The sequence below is a fragment of the Clinocottus analis genome, unplaced genomic scaffold (genome assembly GCF_023055335.1).
Source record: "Clinocottus analis isolate CAN_PGR_092001 unplaced genomic scaffold, fCliAna1.0.p SCAF_17, whole genome shotgun sequence".
NCBI lineage: Eukaryota > Metazoa > Chordata > Actinopteri > Perciformes > Cottidae > Clinocottus > Clinocottus analis.
Window position 1 is genome coordinate 4,499,211 of NW_027175898.1, and position 15,673 is coordinate 4,514,883.

The following is a 15,673-nucleotide window of genomic DNA, read 5'->3' on the forward strand; positions in this document are numbered from 1 at the left end:
TCTCTGTAAACTCCCATACAATTAGGTAATGATTGTTTGATGCTCGAGTTTTTTGGGCCAGAAATAAGTTTATAAAAAATTATGTTCTTAAATCAGCGGATAAATAAATATTTGAACGCAAGAATCCTATTTCGGGACTTGCTTGGTTGTTTATTTGTACACTAACTGTGTTTCGTCCTCGGATTCCCGGCAGCACTTGAACGCAGCGTGGATCCCTGCGCGAGGCGGTGAGGAGCTGAAGGGATTTCAGTCCAGCCTCCTCTCACGCGCGTGCAGAGTTGTTTAGTGGGTGAGCACAAACAGACGAACAGCACCGACCTGTTGAGAATGTGACAGCAACTCTTTTTATTTTATTTTTGTAAATTATTTAAATTGCAGAACCACGTCGCCAAATCGTTGGCACGTTTGTGGTCTGTGTGTTGTGGTAAAGGAGCCATGGAGCCGATAACAAAGTGGACGCAAAAGCAAGTTATCGACTGGATGAGAGGTAAGTCTGGAGCACTTTTGTTTGTAACGCGAAATTCTCAAATGTTTTTGACCATAAAAAACAAATAACTCATGAACGGCAACACTGCTGTTTTAAAAGCCATTCCCACACGAGTCGCTGCCTGTTATCTCGAGCTAGTTTCGTAGAAACTGCTCCCGTGTGACAACATACCTCCGCCAAAGCGCTTAACAATGGGACAGCGTTTTCTTTTACTCCTCCAGATGTTCGCAACTTGAGCTGTGTAACTCGTGCTCTCTGTGTAATCCGTCTGATATACACGCTCTTTTGCAATGTCTGAATCGGGTTTTGCGTGACATTTTTTTTTTTTTCGGTTTTCATCGACGAGTATTAACGGACCCCTCTCTCCAACAACAGTGCTGGAGGTACACATGTCCGATTCCGCGACAGACACTTCCGAAGGAAATCACGAAGTCATATAACGTTATCCCCCCTTCCAGACTCTTATCTAGTGTTTCCTCTCTTATCTAAAGCCAGTTTCTACTAATGAGTAAAGACGGGGATCACTGTCTCAGCCTAATACACACTCTCCCTTACTACTCATTGTTTTTAATTGAGTAATACTGATGTGTGACAAGTGCTTCTTTAAATGTTATCGCTGCTTTGGTGTTGCAATAACTCAATCAATCAATTCTAGTGTTTTTATTCATACATTTCCCCCCTAACACCTCATAAAACATACCTGTTTCAGATGCTCAGAGGAATGCTCGCTATGGCAATGACACAAGTGCTGCTGAGCCTGGGTTCAGTCACAGTGTAGGTATGCTCAGTGAGCGACACCAAATGGTATGTGAAGTATGGATGGAAGTACTCGAGCGCTATCCTTCCAAAACTCCATAAAAGAGCGAGAGAGTATGTGTGTTTTATACCAAAACGAGTAATGGGGCTGTTTGTATTGCCAGCTCTTTGTCTTTGCTTACTGTTTAGGACATTTGGGAATGGAAACGGGATGTAGTGCAGTATCTGTTGATTTGAGTCAAGCTAACAATTGTAGTTTTCTACACAGGCCCCATTGCTGTCCGTCTCAGTGGATTTGCAGATACCAAACACGGTAGAAGTGAATTGACTGCAAACCATTCATGGACATATTTCATAAAACCCATTCACTTTGCATGCCTGGTACATTACGATGGGATGGTGACCACAGGGTCATCTTTTTTCACAATTCAAAGTACCAAGTGGTGAGTCAGTAGGCCAATTAGGTAATTATACATCTCTGTTAATCAGGGTTGCAATTAATTAGACTTAATCAAAAGTGCCTTCTGCTGCCTTGTTTGTACACTCCAAACTCAACGAAGCAGCGGCTACACCCTCGCAAAGTCTCCCCTGAAATCTGAACTTTCCCCATTGTGGTCTAGCAAAGACTAAACAGCCATTTGCGTTGGTTAGAGGCGTCGCTGGTGGGTGTAGACTACAATTACTGCAAGACGTCAGATCTGCCTTTAAGCAGCCAGAGCCACAAAACAAATAGAGCTAATATTCCAAATACAGCGCTGCTTGTTGTCATAATTTAAAACCACTAAACAGATTCCTGACTGGTCAGTCCGCCTGCCCGGTCAGTCGTTTTTAAAGACCTCATGTCTCAATGAAAAAATGTAGCGCAATTTAACACAAAATCAACACAAACCTTATTCGGCCTCAACAAGGTTGTTTTGTCCTCGGTGGCCACTGTGTAGCACACAGCCTCAACATGGCACGTAATCACTGATTTGATGTTTGACTGAAGAAAACAACTTGTGTGATCATTCCTTTCATATCCAACTCAAGCGGCATGGCATCAAACTACAATCCTTTTTTGAGTGCAGGGTCATCGCCTCGGTTGACCTGTTCACACCAATTGCAAACACGGGCGTTTGCAGAGTTGTTGCGCCTGCACGAAAGAAGTTCAATTAAGACTTCCACAAAGCGCCGTATGAAGCAGCCCGTCGCTCTCGTTTGCCCCAGGTTGTTGTCTCCTCAGTAGGACAGGAACTGCTTTTGTGTATTGAGGCTGTTGTTAATCGCTTGCATTGTCCCAGGAGATCAAGCAACGGTTGGTGGATGTTTATTGCCAGTGAAAGGGCGTTTGGTTCTTTCATTTGAAACCCCGTTTGTTTTTTGTTTTGGGGACTAGAGTTGCCCTGAAGCACATTTCCATAACCGCAACTCTGATCTTCCAGCTGGACCTGTGGTGTCGTGTGATAGGTATTCCACATGTCATGTGTGGGACTACTTACCGTAGGGGGGGATGCACTCTTCTAATGAAGGCATACACAGGACTATGCTTTTGTTTTTTTTAACTAGTAAATTATAACATTTTGGGTTTGTGTGGCGTTTTTTAAAGTTAACTAATGTTTCAGGAACTATTTACAGTAACATGATTGATACCGTAACCCACATGCACATGTTCACAAAGTCAAAAGTTTAAGTCATATGCTGCTCGTCATTTTCCAAATATAGTCCTGAATCCATTGGCAATGCCTCAGCTGAGACTGTCTGGCAATGTTTAGTCCTAAACATGATGAAATGTTCTCCTTTTTTTTCCCTCCCCACTTGTCCACCTTGTAAGTTTTAACAAAGGCATTAAAGGCATTCCAAACATGCAAATCTGCACAACTACTGTCTGACAGGTCCAGAGTCTGCAGTTCAGCACAAGCTGGAATCCTGGATGTCCTCCAGCATTTTCTGTACTTGTATACCGGCTAATCGAGTTTTAAAACCCTGTATCTGGACGTGGCTTTAAGCACGAGATGGGTTTATTTTGAGAAAGAAGTCACTGAAGTCCTGTTGATCGAGTGGCCCACATTTGTCTCGTACCCGTGATCTCATGTCGGCCTCTCAGTAGCTCATCAATGACGTGTACAGGTGTCGAACGTTAACCGTAACCTGAAGTCCGATACCATCGGCCAGATGCAGTGTGTCCCTTCACCACGTCATAAAACGTCTTTGATGTCATGTGGCTGGAAACTTGAGAGTAGTAGCAAGGCCGTGTGTTGCTGTGTCCTGCCTCTCGAGTAGCACCAAAGTGCCAAGGAGGCAATTAGCTTGTCAGAGAGGTGGCAAACGTGCTGAATGCGCTTTTGTCTTGACTCTGTGTGTGTGTGTGTGTGTGTGTGTGTGTGTGTGTGTGTGTGTGTGTGTGTGTGTGTGTGTGTGTGTGTGTGTGTGTGTGTGTGTGTGTGTGTGTTTCAGAAAATAGCAGCGTTTGTGTTCGAGTCCGCACATGCTGAGTGATTCCACCGACGGGTTGCCTTATCTGTTGAGGGTTGAGATGATAGTGAGGTGTGGGCAATGATGGCTCGTGATCCTTATCTGGCTAAAACCAGAGACTTCCTAAACAGGAGCGTTTTGCAGACGCCTCACCCGTATTAAGGCATTCACTCCTCTTCGGACAAGTGAGGTCCTATGTTTGTTTAAATGCATAGTGAGTATGGGTGTTAAATATATTCAGACACAGGCTTTAGAGGCAGTGTATGCCCCTTCTCTTGGCCTCACGTATTAAGGAATTAACAAAATTGAAATAATGTATTCAATTGAAAGTCAATCGTCCTTTTTGATATCCCTGAGTTAAAACTCCCGTCTTTGTCATTTACCAGTTCTCAGTCATCCGGCCATTCAACTTTTAAAATTGACCTATTGTGTTCCAGATAACCATGTTACCGTTCCATAGAAAAGGGCCTTTCGAGTTCAGGGGAAGTGCTGTAAGAGGATTCCCCCTGGGGAGAGGAGACTGAAAGGGACTGCTGTGGTTTCGTCCCTGCCGGCCCTCTCCGCAGCCCGTTTCTCACACGGCCTGGTGTCCCAGCCATATAGCCCCAGGAGCTCTAACATATGGGGACTTTTCAGAGAGGTCGTCAATTGTTAATGTCACTGTTCTAATCTCGCAATGAGGAGACAAAGACTTAACACAGGTCTGATTGAAGGTTGTGCTTGAAGGCAGTGTTGTGTTTGGGCAGCACACCGTAATGATCTCTTGTGTGTACAGCACTATACAGGTGTGATGTTTTTTCTTATCAGTAAACCAAAAGCAGTTTGTGTTTGCATGAATATCCAACATTTCTTGTCTCCATGCCAGGCAAAGGACAAGAGTCACCTTGTATGCCGGCCAACCCGGGCTGGACCAGTTTGCTTTTTGTATTCAAATCTAAAATGTGCATCGCAAATCTCTCTCATGATCTCGGCTTAGCAGGACCTGCAAGCTACTTGACCCCGCTCTTCCCTAGCATAGGCTTGCGAAGTGGCGTGCTTAAACCACAGGAATAAACGCTCCAACCTGAGGTGGCACTGCGGGCACAAGTGCAAATACGGATCACACGCTGACTGACCTCTTGTGCAGGGATGCCAAGAATTACTGGTTTATTGCGTGTCATGAGGTTCACTCACCCAGTCCTTTTCTTTTTTTATATGTTCGACTCTCCACCTGCTACTGCACCAGGTCTGTGCGTGTATGCTGATTTTTAAAACTCCCGTAGAGAAGGAAAAAGGAAGTGAATGGCTGTGTTGGTATTGCTATCAAAGCACTGCTAATGCAGTTATGCTCAAATAACCACGGGACATTAGAGGAATGCAGTCTACTGCTGGGTCCCCCCTTCCTCCTCCCGACCAAACCAAACCAGCAGCTCTGCGAATGAGCAGTCAAAACAGGTCACACATGTCCCTTTTTGTTTCTTTTGGGGCCACCAGTTGCTTTTAAAGGATTTAAAATGCTAACCTCGGTCGAGTTGATGGTCCCCCGTCGCTGACCAAGTACACACAAAGCTCTTTCATCCTGCCACCAGCTTACACTGTAATGGAGTGTAAATGTCATCATGATTATGATGTGACGTGTCTCTTTATGAACTGTTACCCACTTTTAGGTTGAGCCGGGCACTTGGGTGGATGCCAGATAAGAGCTTGTTCAGAACATGTTCAGACTCGTCCGTATTTTCCCGGTCCTCTACAGAGACCGACTGAATTCCTGTCTCGCGAGTTCACACAGTTTAAAAGTGCCGTCCCTGTAGGAAATATGTTCGTAGGGTTGAATAATCTACTGGCTTTCATTTTGCACTCCATGTTTGTATTTGCGTCATCACATTGTGTTGGAATGAACTACGTTTTGCAGGCAGGCTGTCCTGGGTGTTCTCACTTGCTGTGCCGAGTCCCTGAGTTTGTCGCCTCTCTTGTTTACTTGTTACATTAGAGACTGCTGATGGATAAGGCAGCTGTAATGGCTTAGTCTGTGTTTTCACAGCATTGCTATTGCATTGATGAACTCTGAGGCCGACAAGCAGCATGGTACCCTGAAGGGATGAAAGTGTTTGTTTTAACCAGGGAAACAACAAAAACACACCTGCATGATTAAAGGGAAGCCCCATACTTTCTTTGTGGTTATTTTTACATGTGCTTTTCCTTGAATGTCTACAGCACACAAAGGCGCATATCTCTCGGACGCCGATAAGGGGAAACCACTGTGCCGAGCTTCTGTTTTCATTTTGTTATGGTTGAAAATCCCCATGGGAGTCCACAGAAAAATTCCACGAATGAATAGCTGTGAAGTCATTCGCACTGGGCCTTTCCAGAGGATCTCATTCACTTCTCATCTCATTCTCCTAACATGCAAAGCGTCTAACATGCAGGTAACTTATAAGAATGCAGGTCAGGCGTGACAGATCCGACCTGTTGTGCTTCGTCAAATTTGACTTTGTCGAGAAATTTGTCAACCCTCTGACCTTAAAATAATCGACTCGCTTGCCAGAGGCTGGAACTTGACAAGTCTTGTGTCCAATCTCAGCGGATCTAGACTCAAGGCTGAGAAGTTAGAAGAAAGTAATAGACAAAACAATTTAGTTCCCTTCATCTAAATTCAATAGGTCGGAGGATGGCAAAATGTGGGTTTTGAATTTGTTTAAGCAGGGAGTGGTGACTCCTTTTTAAAAAAAATAAATAAATGATGGACCTGAGGCAACAATGATCGGAGATTCTGTTGATCTGTCCTTTTGTTTCCGCTGCTGTAGTCACCTGGGAAAACCCTCTCACCTGCCCTTCATCTGTTTGTATGGGGCACCCTTTCCAGTCAACAGTACATTTATCATTCATATGAGCACGTCATGTCATGGCTGGAGAGAGACCCACAACAGGTGCCGGCAGGAGCACAAACAAACCTGACCTGGATATGGGCGAGGTTGGGGGGGCGTGTTATGGCAAAATGCAATTTGTGTGCGTCCATGGGAAATCTATCATTTAGTTTTAGAGCATCAACAACAAATGTGAGGCGTTTCTTTAAACACCTGTAAAAGTCTGTATAGTAACCACAGAGCAACTTTCGTTGAATGAATGTGGGTTCCTAAAAGCTGCGTCACAGGCGCCCTGTCCTGGCTCGTGGGTGACACACTATTGCTCATCGCTGTCCTTCTTTGAAGATGACTCATCCCCCAGAACGGGATCCGCTGGCGAAGGCCGGAAGGCCGCATAGTGGTGTCTTATGTTGCATAATTCCTTCAAGTGTACATTATATCGGCTCGTCTCTGTCACCTTATGAGTCATTATGAATTTTTGTGGGAAAGCTGACTTGTGGCCTTGTGTTCAGTGTACGCGCCTTTTTTGTGAGGCGTGTGTACTTGAGTATTTCTTTTGTTGGTCTTCTATGGAGAGGATAGATGAACTAATGACGCTCGCAATCTTTTTAAAACCCTATCTCTTACTCCCCTAACCTGGACACAAGCCAGCTGTAAATCTTGGAATTGTGGCCACATTCTCACCCCCCGCCAACCTCTTCCTACTTCCCTTGTCACTATAGTGGCTGTAAACTTTATTTATACACCTCCAGCCAAAAGCTTCAGCTCTTTGTTGGCAACAATTGTGACCACTAAACGAACTTTGCTCTGCTCCAGTGAAGCGCCCCTGCTGGGTTTGGCTCGGGTCGAAAGCAGACAGCGAGCTCAGATTTGCGTGTGGACGGTGCCGGCTGATAGAGAGCCCTCCACTGTGCCAGGGTCAGAGATGGACCCGCTGTCGGTTTTGATCGAGTAAATCCCCAGCATGACTTGGCAGTGGAGTCTTTCGTTCTACTTTTTTAAACAAGATTCAAGGGGGCGGATTTACCCTCTGGGAGATTAATAGCAATTAGCGGGTTCTTATCCAAAGTTGCTTATGGGGATCCACATTAGGAATTTAGTAAGTACTGCACTCAACCACATGAGCCACGGGGGCGATGTGAAGCTATCTTCAGTCTAATTAACAGCTTGCTTCTGTCTGTCGTATCTTTCTGTTTCATAAAAGCGTTATCATGCAACATAATGGCACAACGGATGCAAAGGGAAGAAAATATGCCCACATCCAGTGTTACCCTGAGTGCTAAAACACCATTCCCATGGCAAACTAAATGCGAGTGCGGCACGTTTCCTCTCCAAAATTTGGTTCATCTTAATTGTGGTTTCCATAGACAGCTATTATGGTGCTGGTAAATTGCTCTGTAATCAGAGTGTAGGGCCACCCTGATCATACATGTGATGGGATGAATTTTCGTCTTTCCTTGTCTTTTTCTGTCTCTGCCTTTTTGTTCCCCCGCTTTTTGCCTCTTTCCCTCTGTCTCTGTCCGTTTGTCACAATTGACAGTCTTTAATTATAGTTTGGACTTTGGGAAATAATGTGTAGGCTGTAGCAAAGTGAGTGTCAGAGAAATCCTGTTGACGCACGCACACACTCACACAAACACACACACACACAGCGCAGTCTGTTATGAAAAATCCCATTTCAGTGACTCTCAGGCCACGTGAAGTGAGTCATTATTGCCTTTTGATGTCGCACCTATTGTGATTCAAACTGAAAGAAACACAGGACCATTCCCAAAATGGTTAGTCTCTATTGCATCTTGCACCTCCAAAACACAACGACTGTGGTTATCTTGGGCCACATGTTAACAGGCGGAACCGCAACAATATGAAAGTTAGAGAGGCCGAGGAAAGACAAAAGATTGTGGTGGGTGGAGAAGCAGGACCAGGAGCGAGGAGAAGGAAGTTACTTCCTTGGGTGCGTTCAAAAATAGTCACTGTGCGCTCTATTGAACCAGACAGCAACCATTTGTTGTCACGAGTAAAGCCGATGCGGAAGGGTCTTAAAACTTGCATTATGTCTACTGTCCAGCAGGAAGCGACTCCTCTGATCATATAGAAGTCTATGAAAAAATCAGCTTACTTCTCACTTATTTTATTAACTAAGTAAAATATTGTAAACAGAAGTCTTAATCTCTAGTTTCAAGTCTTCTTCAACACAGTGTGATGTTCATTTAGTAAATCCTGGTCCATTGAGAGTAAAATAGACCATAAAGCGGGCTATGCTTCAGAGTGGGCTTTTCTAGTGATTATAAAAATAATCTTTGTGCAGAGCATAAATCTCAGGTAACATAAGTTAAAATGAATACTCTACCAGAGCCGTATGAAGCATCTCTTCATCACTCTTCTGCATTCAAAATATTGTAACTTCCATTTTATCGGTTACAAAACAAAAACATATAACGGACGTATTCCAAGATGGCAAAATCGCCAAACTCAAGACTTCAAAACGACAGTCTACAAACCAATGGGTGGCGTCTCAATGACTGCATCTACACAGTCTTATGTATAGCTTGTTTCTTCAAACAACAGCGCTCTCATTTTAGTGTCCAGCGTCAGACGGGATTCACAAACCCACGTCTCGTCTCTGCTGGCTGGTCTGCTGGTTTCCCCGTTTCAAGTATCTGTACGAGGCTAAGCTAACCGGCTCCATTATCCGGCATTCATATACGTGTTGCTTACCACTTGAGGAATCCTCAGTATTAAAGGAACATACTGCGGGCCCTGTGGAAGAGCAGCATGTAAAACTGAACTCAAACCTAATGTTTCACCTTGTAAACTCAGTGACCCAGTCAACCAGTTTCAGTTTTTTTCACGCCCTTAGCTTAAGAAACAACTATTTTGGTTGGTGCGGGTTTGCAAAGACGTTCACAGATGTGCCTGCAGCAGCTTCATTTCTCAAGCGCTCTCACTACCATCTTGTTTTTTCCTCAGTTTATGAAAGTCGTCGTGTGACACCCAAAGTATCTCACACCCTCCTGGGCTCCTCTGCTCTGCTTTACCTCCAGATGTTAAATCTCACCTCGCCCCAGCCTTTATTAACCAAGCTTTGTCCCCCCCAACCCTCACCCACCCTGAAACCTGCTTAAACTTGAAAATCTGACAGGTTACCAGCTCTGTGTCTGAGGCTGGGTGCTGTTGGAGTTGAGAATTGAGCCCAGGGGCTGGTGCTCCGAGTAGCTGATGTGCTTCAACCACGACAGCCCCCGCAAACTCTGACCCCCTATTCTCTCATCAGTCATCGTCCATCACCCTGTCAGAGACAGAGCTGCTTTTGTCTGCCTGTGCAGGGAATAACCTCAGCTGCTTTCCCTCACTCTGGACATGTCACGGCCGTTTTGTAGTCTGTTTTTAAGATTAGGGTACATGAAGTGAAACACCCTTTGTTAGCTGCAGGAAGTAATGGGAAGATTAAAACATGGGTCGCACTGGTTCATGTCCAGTTATGCTGTCAGAGATATTCACCCTCTGATTTCAAAACTATGCCCAATGCAGCTGCTGCAGGAATATCTTAAACTGCAGCCAGTGACTTAAACATGACACGATAACGTCTATAATCTAATGTCAGAGAAACAACTGGTTCAAAGCGACCATAAAATAAGATGATTTCACCCCCGAACTGACGAACCAGTCTCCTAGAAAGCCGTGACATTCTACTACACTGATCTCAGATGAGGACACAACATGCTTGATGGGGACATGTAGAGCACCATTGTGTAACTCCTCTCCCCAGCTCCCATTTGAAGGGTCAGTCCTGTGTGTGTGTGTGTGTGTGTGTGTGTGTGTGTGTGTGTGTGTGTGTGTGTGTGGACAGGCTTTGTTGTCTTGTGAAGTCATGCATTAGGGGATAGCTTAGCAGTCGCCGAGAGGAGCCTTTTCTTTCTTTCTAATTACAGCATGGCCTGGTCCGGCAAGAGACCATTGTGCCAGGGTGCTGTGAGTTCCCACAATGGAGCTGCTCAGCGGAGAACAATGAGTCAAATTCCTGACTGTTCCCAGCAGGTTTAGAGGCCTTGCTGACAAATAAAGACGGCAGCGTTACAGTGGCTTTGCTATTCTACACCCAGTAGCTTTCCCACTGGCCCCCCCAGTGGGGATATTGGTTTGTGTTTGTGTGTGTGTCCCTGTCACAGTGTGTGTTACGCTCCCAGCGGGAGCACAGGGAGGGGTTGAAAGATGGGGGGAGGTGAAGAGGAGGGAGCTTGTTTCGTTCTTTCTGTTGGAGGTGAAAGACTGTTTGCTCTTCTCTGGTGTAATCCAACCCCTGAGAACCAAAAGTTGGCAACTAAAAGCTGCATTGAAAGCATTGTCGATCAAAAATCATCATAGATCGGACGGGACACTGGACTTGTCTAAGACTACATGCACCAACCCGTCTCTGGGGACGTTTTCATCGCTCAAACACAGTGGATCCTGAGCTCTCGTGTACTTGGCCACATTAAGCACAATCTGCTGTCTTTGTGCTTCCGTGCAGATGGGAAATGTCGAGATTGCAGCAAAAATAGCCTAGCCATTTGCCAGCGGAAAGACTCTGTTGTTTACATTGCCAGAAATGTGTGCTTACACAGCCTTTAAGTAGGCTGCAGAGCTCCAAGGCCCCCAACAAGGTCTGGTGGCACTTGTTGCATCCAGACTGAGTTTCGTGTGTGTGTGTGCGTGTGTGTGTCCATTTATACCCTGAAAGTGTTGCGTTGATAACCTGTTCTTCTCATAATCACTGTTTACTGAATGGGAGCTGGTGGGTGGTAAGAAAGACCCCACAGTGAACAGCAGGTGCTCTACTGAGACTCACTGGCATCTGCCTCCTATCCTGTGTTTGTTTATCGGTCACAGATTTCGCTCAGATGCCCTTTTTTTTCCTCATGCAGGGAAGGTCTTTTCTTTTACCTTGAGTGACAACTGGTACTGTAATCAATTGTATTGCACTACATTATAACAGGTTGTCATGTACAATGCTACTATCTCAGCATTTTTTTTCATAGAATTTGTATTCAGTGGCGTTCACAAAAATTCACCATCACCGGCGACGTCTTCAAATTGCACTTTTCTGTCTTTTTGACGAACGTGACCTCGTCAATCAAAATATGAGGGGCGGGGGTTGAATGTTTGTCCAGCCTTTTGGAAACGCGGGTGAATTTGACATTGGTGACATGTGTCTTCGCCCGGGCTTCACAGTCACACCCACTTGCTCTGGTTCGAGGACATTTGCCAAGTGGTTCACAGAGGCCATAAAACGCCTCAAAAAGCGTTTCATCCTGCGCAGCCTTTTGAAAAGCATTCACACAGTCCTGCCTTGTTCCCCCTTCCTCCACGCTTTGCTCAATTCACAAGAACGTGACACCTTATCTCCTTTACTGGTTACCCTAGCTTTTAATGAAAATTGATAGTTTCACACACATAAACACACCCCAGCTGCCATTGATCCAGGCCGAATAAATGTTTTATAAGCCCCACTGTAAGGACACCCCCCTTTTTTCAGAAGGTGTCAATGGTTGAGTCCTGAGGAAAAGCTTGCTGAGCTACCTTCTTCCTTCGGCCTCTGAGTGCAGTGGGGGAGAAATACGTTTTTTCTGTCGTGCATAATTATCTGGTACTTTTTACAGTGAGGTCTCTTTCACTAATGCACGTAAACACACTTGTGATTGTTCCGATTCAAAGCTAATGCAGATTAGTTGGGACCCTGGAGTGATCTGGAATTTCTAAACTCTCTGAAGGCAGACGTCAAGGATCAGGAATAGAGTATGTGGGAGGAAAACACTTTCCAATTAATGAATGAAAGTGAAAACAGCCCTGAGGAAAGTGTAGGCCACTCATCAATTAGCGGGTGCAGATTCATTCATCCCACAATTTCTTTCCAGACTGTTTTCACATTTCTCGTCCATCTGGGTGATACGGTATTCTTGTGGTTGGTGGGTGGCACCCTTTCACATGATATTCCTTCTGAACACAGCACAGAAGACCCCTCTGGATCCAAGTCTTTATTTTTATCTGATGGCATTAAGAGACTGGCCGAGTGTTTGTGTTTGGCTTGTGTTAGTGCTGTTGTGGGTTCAGGGCGGTTCAGTCCCTTAAGTCTTACTATGTGAAGAAGAGCCTCACGCTGTTGGCCAGTCAGGGGTTAAGCTCAAAATTCTCTGAAGCCGTGCTGCTGAATTAGCATGCCAAGGAATGAGAAAAATCCAATGAGCCTAACTGGACTTGACTCGTGGAGGCTAATGGTTAACAAGCCATGATGGAATTTCCCTTTGATTCAGTGCAGGTGACTTGAGCTCTCGCAGATATTTTCTTTTGGAGGATCGAATATGTTGTCACAGGGGAACTTTGATGCCGCAAAGGAATTTGAATGGCCTTGAAGGGAGACTTCTGTAGGTCTTGTGAGCCCAAGGGTGACACAATGCAGCGTATTCTGATGTGTAGTGTTGCTCAGTTTAGTAATAAGTATTTTAAAGGACTGCAGTACCGGAATGTTGAGCAGCTAACAGCAGCTACCTTGGCTTTTACTCTTTTGTTTGCTTAGCTTTGTCAGCACTGTACTGACGTCTGTTCATCCTGCACACTATTTAAATTTGTTCCAATTTGATCTTGAAATTTGAAATGACATACTTCAAACCAGTGGGACAAGAACAAAAGAAAAAAGCTGACATTTCTAACATGAAATAACGAAAATGGTACCAACATTGGCAGAAAATATGTAGTTCACCCCTCACAGAAGCTGAAAATAACTTTCCAAGGTCTTTTTATATTTATAATAAAAGTTTATCAAAACCTCAATTGGTATTTTTCTAACTACTGCAGAAAATGGGTGTGGGCTTCATTGTTTTTATTTAGGGTTAAATAAAAATATATCTAGTTAAATAAGTGTGTGTGTGTGTGTGTGTGTATATTCTGGTGCTCTAATACATGTAATATCAATGCACAATGTAATATCTTTAGTCAGCATTTAACTACTCCGATACACACACTCGCACACATTATCACCTTCTTTGCATACTCTCTGTAACACATGTAGAGACCGAGTGTCACAGAGGCATGAAGATATGAGGTGCCATTCACAAATGTGTCTCGTCACCGCAGAACACACCCAGCGAGTCTTCGATCTTAACATGCTCTACATTTCACCAGGATGCCGTTATCTGCTGTTAAGTTACATGTTGCTGAAAAAAGCAGTGCCTTGAATATCAAACTGGAAATGGATCAGCCAAACCCTGTCGCGCACCGGAGAATATTATTTGTGTGTCTGCGTGTGCGCGCTTGTGCGGTTAGAATGAGTGAGTGTGTCTTTCAGAAAAGCAGGGCACGGGGCCATGTATCTGCAGCTGCCCCCTCTCTGTGCACTCTTTGATAGGGAAAAAGATGGCGTTGACTCCTACACCCAGAGCTAGACAGACACACACACACACACACACACACACACACACACACACACACACACGTTTGAGTTTATTAATTATTTCTGGCAGTGTACTGTAGAGAACTCATTCTACAGTATCAGACAAGCCTGTTACAGTTCACTACAGTAAACGCTGTATTCATGGGAGTCACATCCTTGTATGTTCCATGACCAAAGCCGTTGGAAGCGTAACGCTCATTTATTGTTGTCGCTCCAAATAGTAGCAGGGGGACGCCCCTGACACTGGCACGATTTGAAACGCCCACACCCACATCCACATCCACGCACACACACACACCCATACGTTAACAAATATAGCTGTCCATTGTTTAACCAGCCCAACAGACTTAAAGGTCTCAACCGTTAGACTGTTTGTGGTGTGTTTGTCTAGCAAAGATAGCAGTCCCACCTGTTCCTTGTGTGCACTGTACCTACACACTCACACTATCTGGACACTAGCGCTGAACTATTCTAGCTCTCATTCTTATTATCTGAAGTATATTTTTGTTTGAATTGGAGCAAAGAGCTCTTACAAATGACAGTTGAAGTGAACATTACCAAAAGAGCGGAAAAGCTCTGTGATTTTCTCTGTATGTCTAATGACTCCCTCTATTTTCTCTCTGCGTGTCCAGGTTTGGATGACAGCTTGCAGCAGTATGTGAGCAACTTTGAGCGGGAGAAGATCAGTGGGGAGCAGCTTCTGAAGATCACGCATCAAGACCTGGAGGAGCTTGGCGTGGCCAGGATTGGACACCAGGAACTAGTGCTGGAGGCTGTCGATCTACTCTGCGCTCTGGTCAGTAGACCTGCGCCGTGCATGCGTGTGTGTGTATGTGGCTAATGTGATGCGCATCCAGACACAGTACCGGGGATGTTACATGTAAAAAGCATAATCGTGGGACATGACTATCTCTCAGTAGGATGTATGAGAAAGCAGGGGCTCTCGTTGTGGTCACTGTCCCTTCCCCTCGTTCTAACTGTTGACAAAAAAAAAAAAAAAAACACCCCATCCTGTAGTTTCTGGTTCGGCAGCTAAAGGAACCAGCGATGCAGAGAGGCTCATAATTTCCCACACAGCTCAGCGGGGTGTGGAGGCTCCACAACACACGAAGCAGCCCGAGGACATGGGGGGGATCCGCAGTGTCGCTCAAGAAGAAGAGAGATCGGGTCAAAGAGGCCTTGGGCTTGATTTTGGCGGTTGGGAGCAATGTGAGGTTATAGAGGCAGTTGATAGTAATCGTGTAGCAAAGAGTGACAGTTTGATAACTTTGTTAGATAAGAACTCTCCGCCCACTTGCCCTCGCATGTGGATCACGCGCTAAATACATAAAAGTGCACAGAATATTTGTCAGACAGATCATTCTTACGGCTTCAGCCATGTTCTCAGCCATATTTCTTGGTTCAATTATAGATCCTCTGTTTGGCTCTTATTGGGCACTGTAGGAGTGAATCAGCTGACCTATTGTCCATCATCATAGCTCCCAGAAGAACTGCCAGCACAAAAATATATCTGCCTTCAACTAGTGAGCATGAAAAGAGTGAAAATCGTCCACGCTCCAACTGAAGGAGAAGCGGGTTTTGCAGCAGATGGGATTGATTTGGAGTTTTATCACTTCCTGTGCCATAAAAGCCCCAGATTGTGGTCCCTGCGTTTTTGATCAGTGTCAGCGTTTCTGCCTTTACGCTCTCTTAAAACGCTTTACATTAATC

General features: G+C 44.9%; 1 protein-coding gene across 1 annotated transcript in view; it reads left to right on the forward strand.

Annotated features, from left to right (window-relative positions):
- Nucleotides 1-281: 281 nt before the first annotated feature.
- LOC137787782 (connector enhancer of kinase suppressor of ras 3-like) overlaps nucleotides 282-15,673 on the forward strand; it is a 43,033-nt gene continuing 27,641 nt past the window's right edge. Inside the window, exons 1-2 of the mRNA XM_068580518.1 lie at nucleotides 282-487; nucleotides 14,596-14,759. Of these exons, the coding sequence (XP_068436619.1) occupies nucleotides 436-487; nucleotides 14,596-14,759 (216 nt within the window). The 5' untranslated portion in view covers nucleotides 282-435. The remainder of the gene's footprint in view (nucleotides 488-14,595; nucleotides 14,760-15,673) is intronic.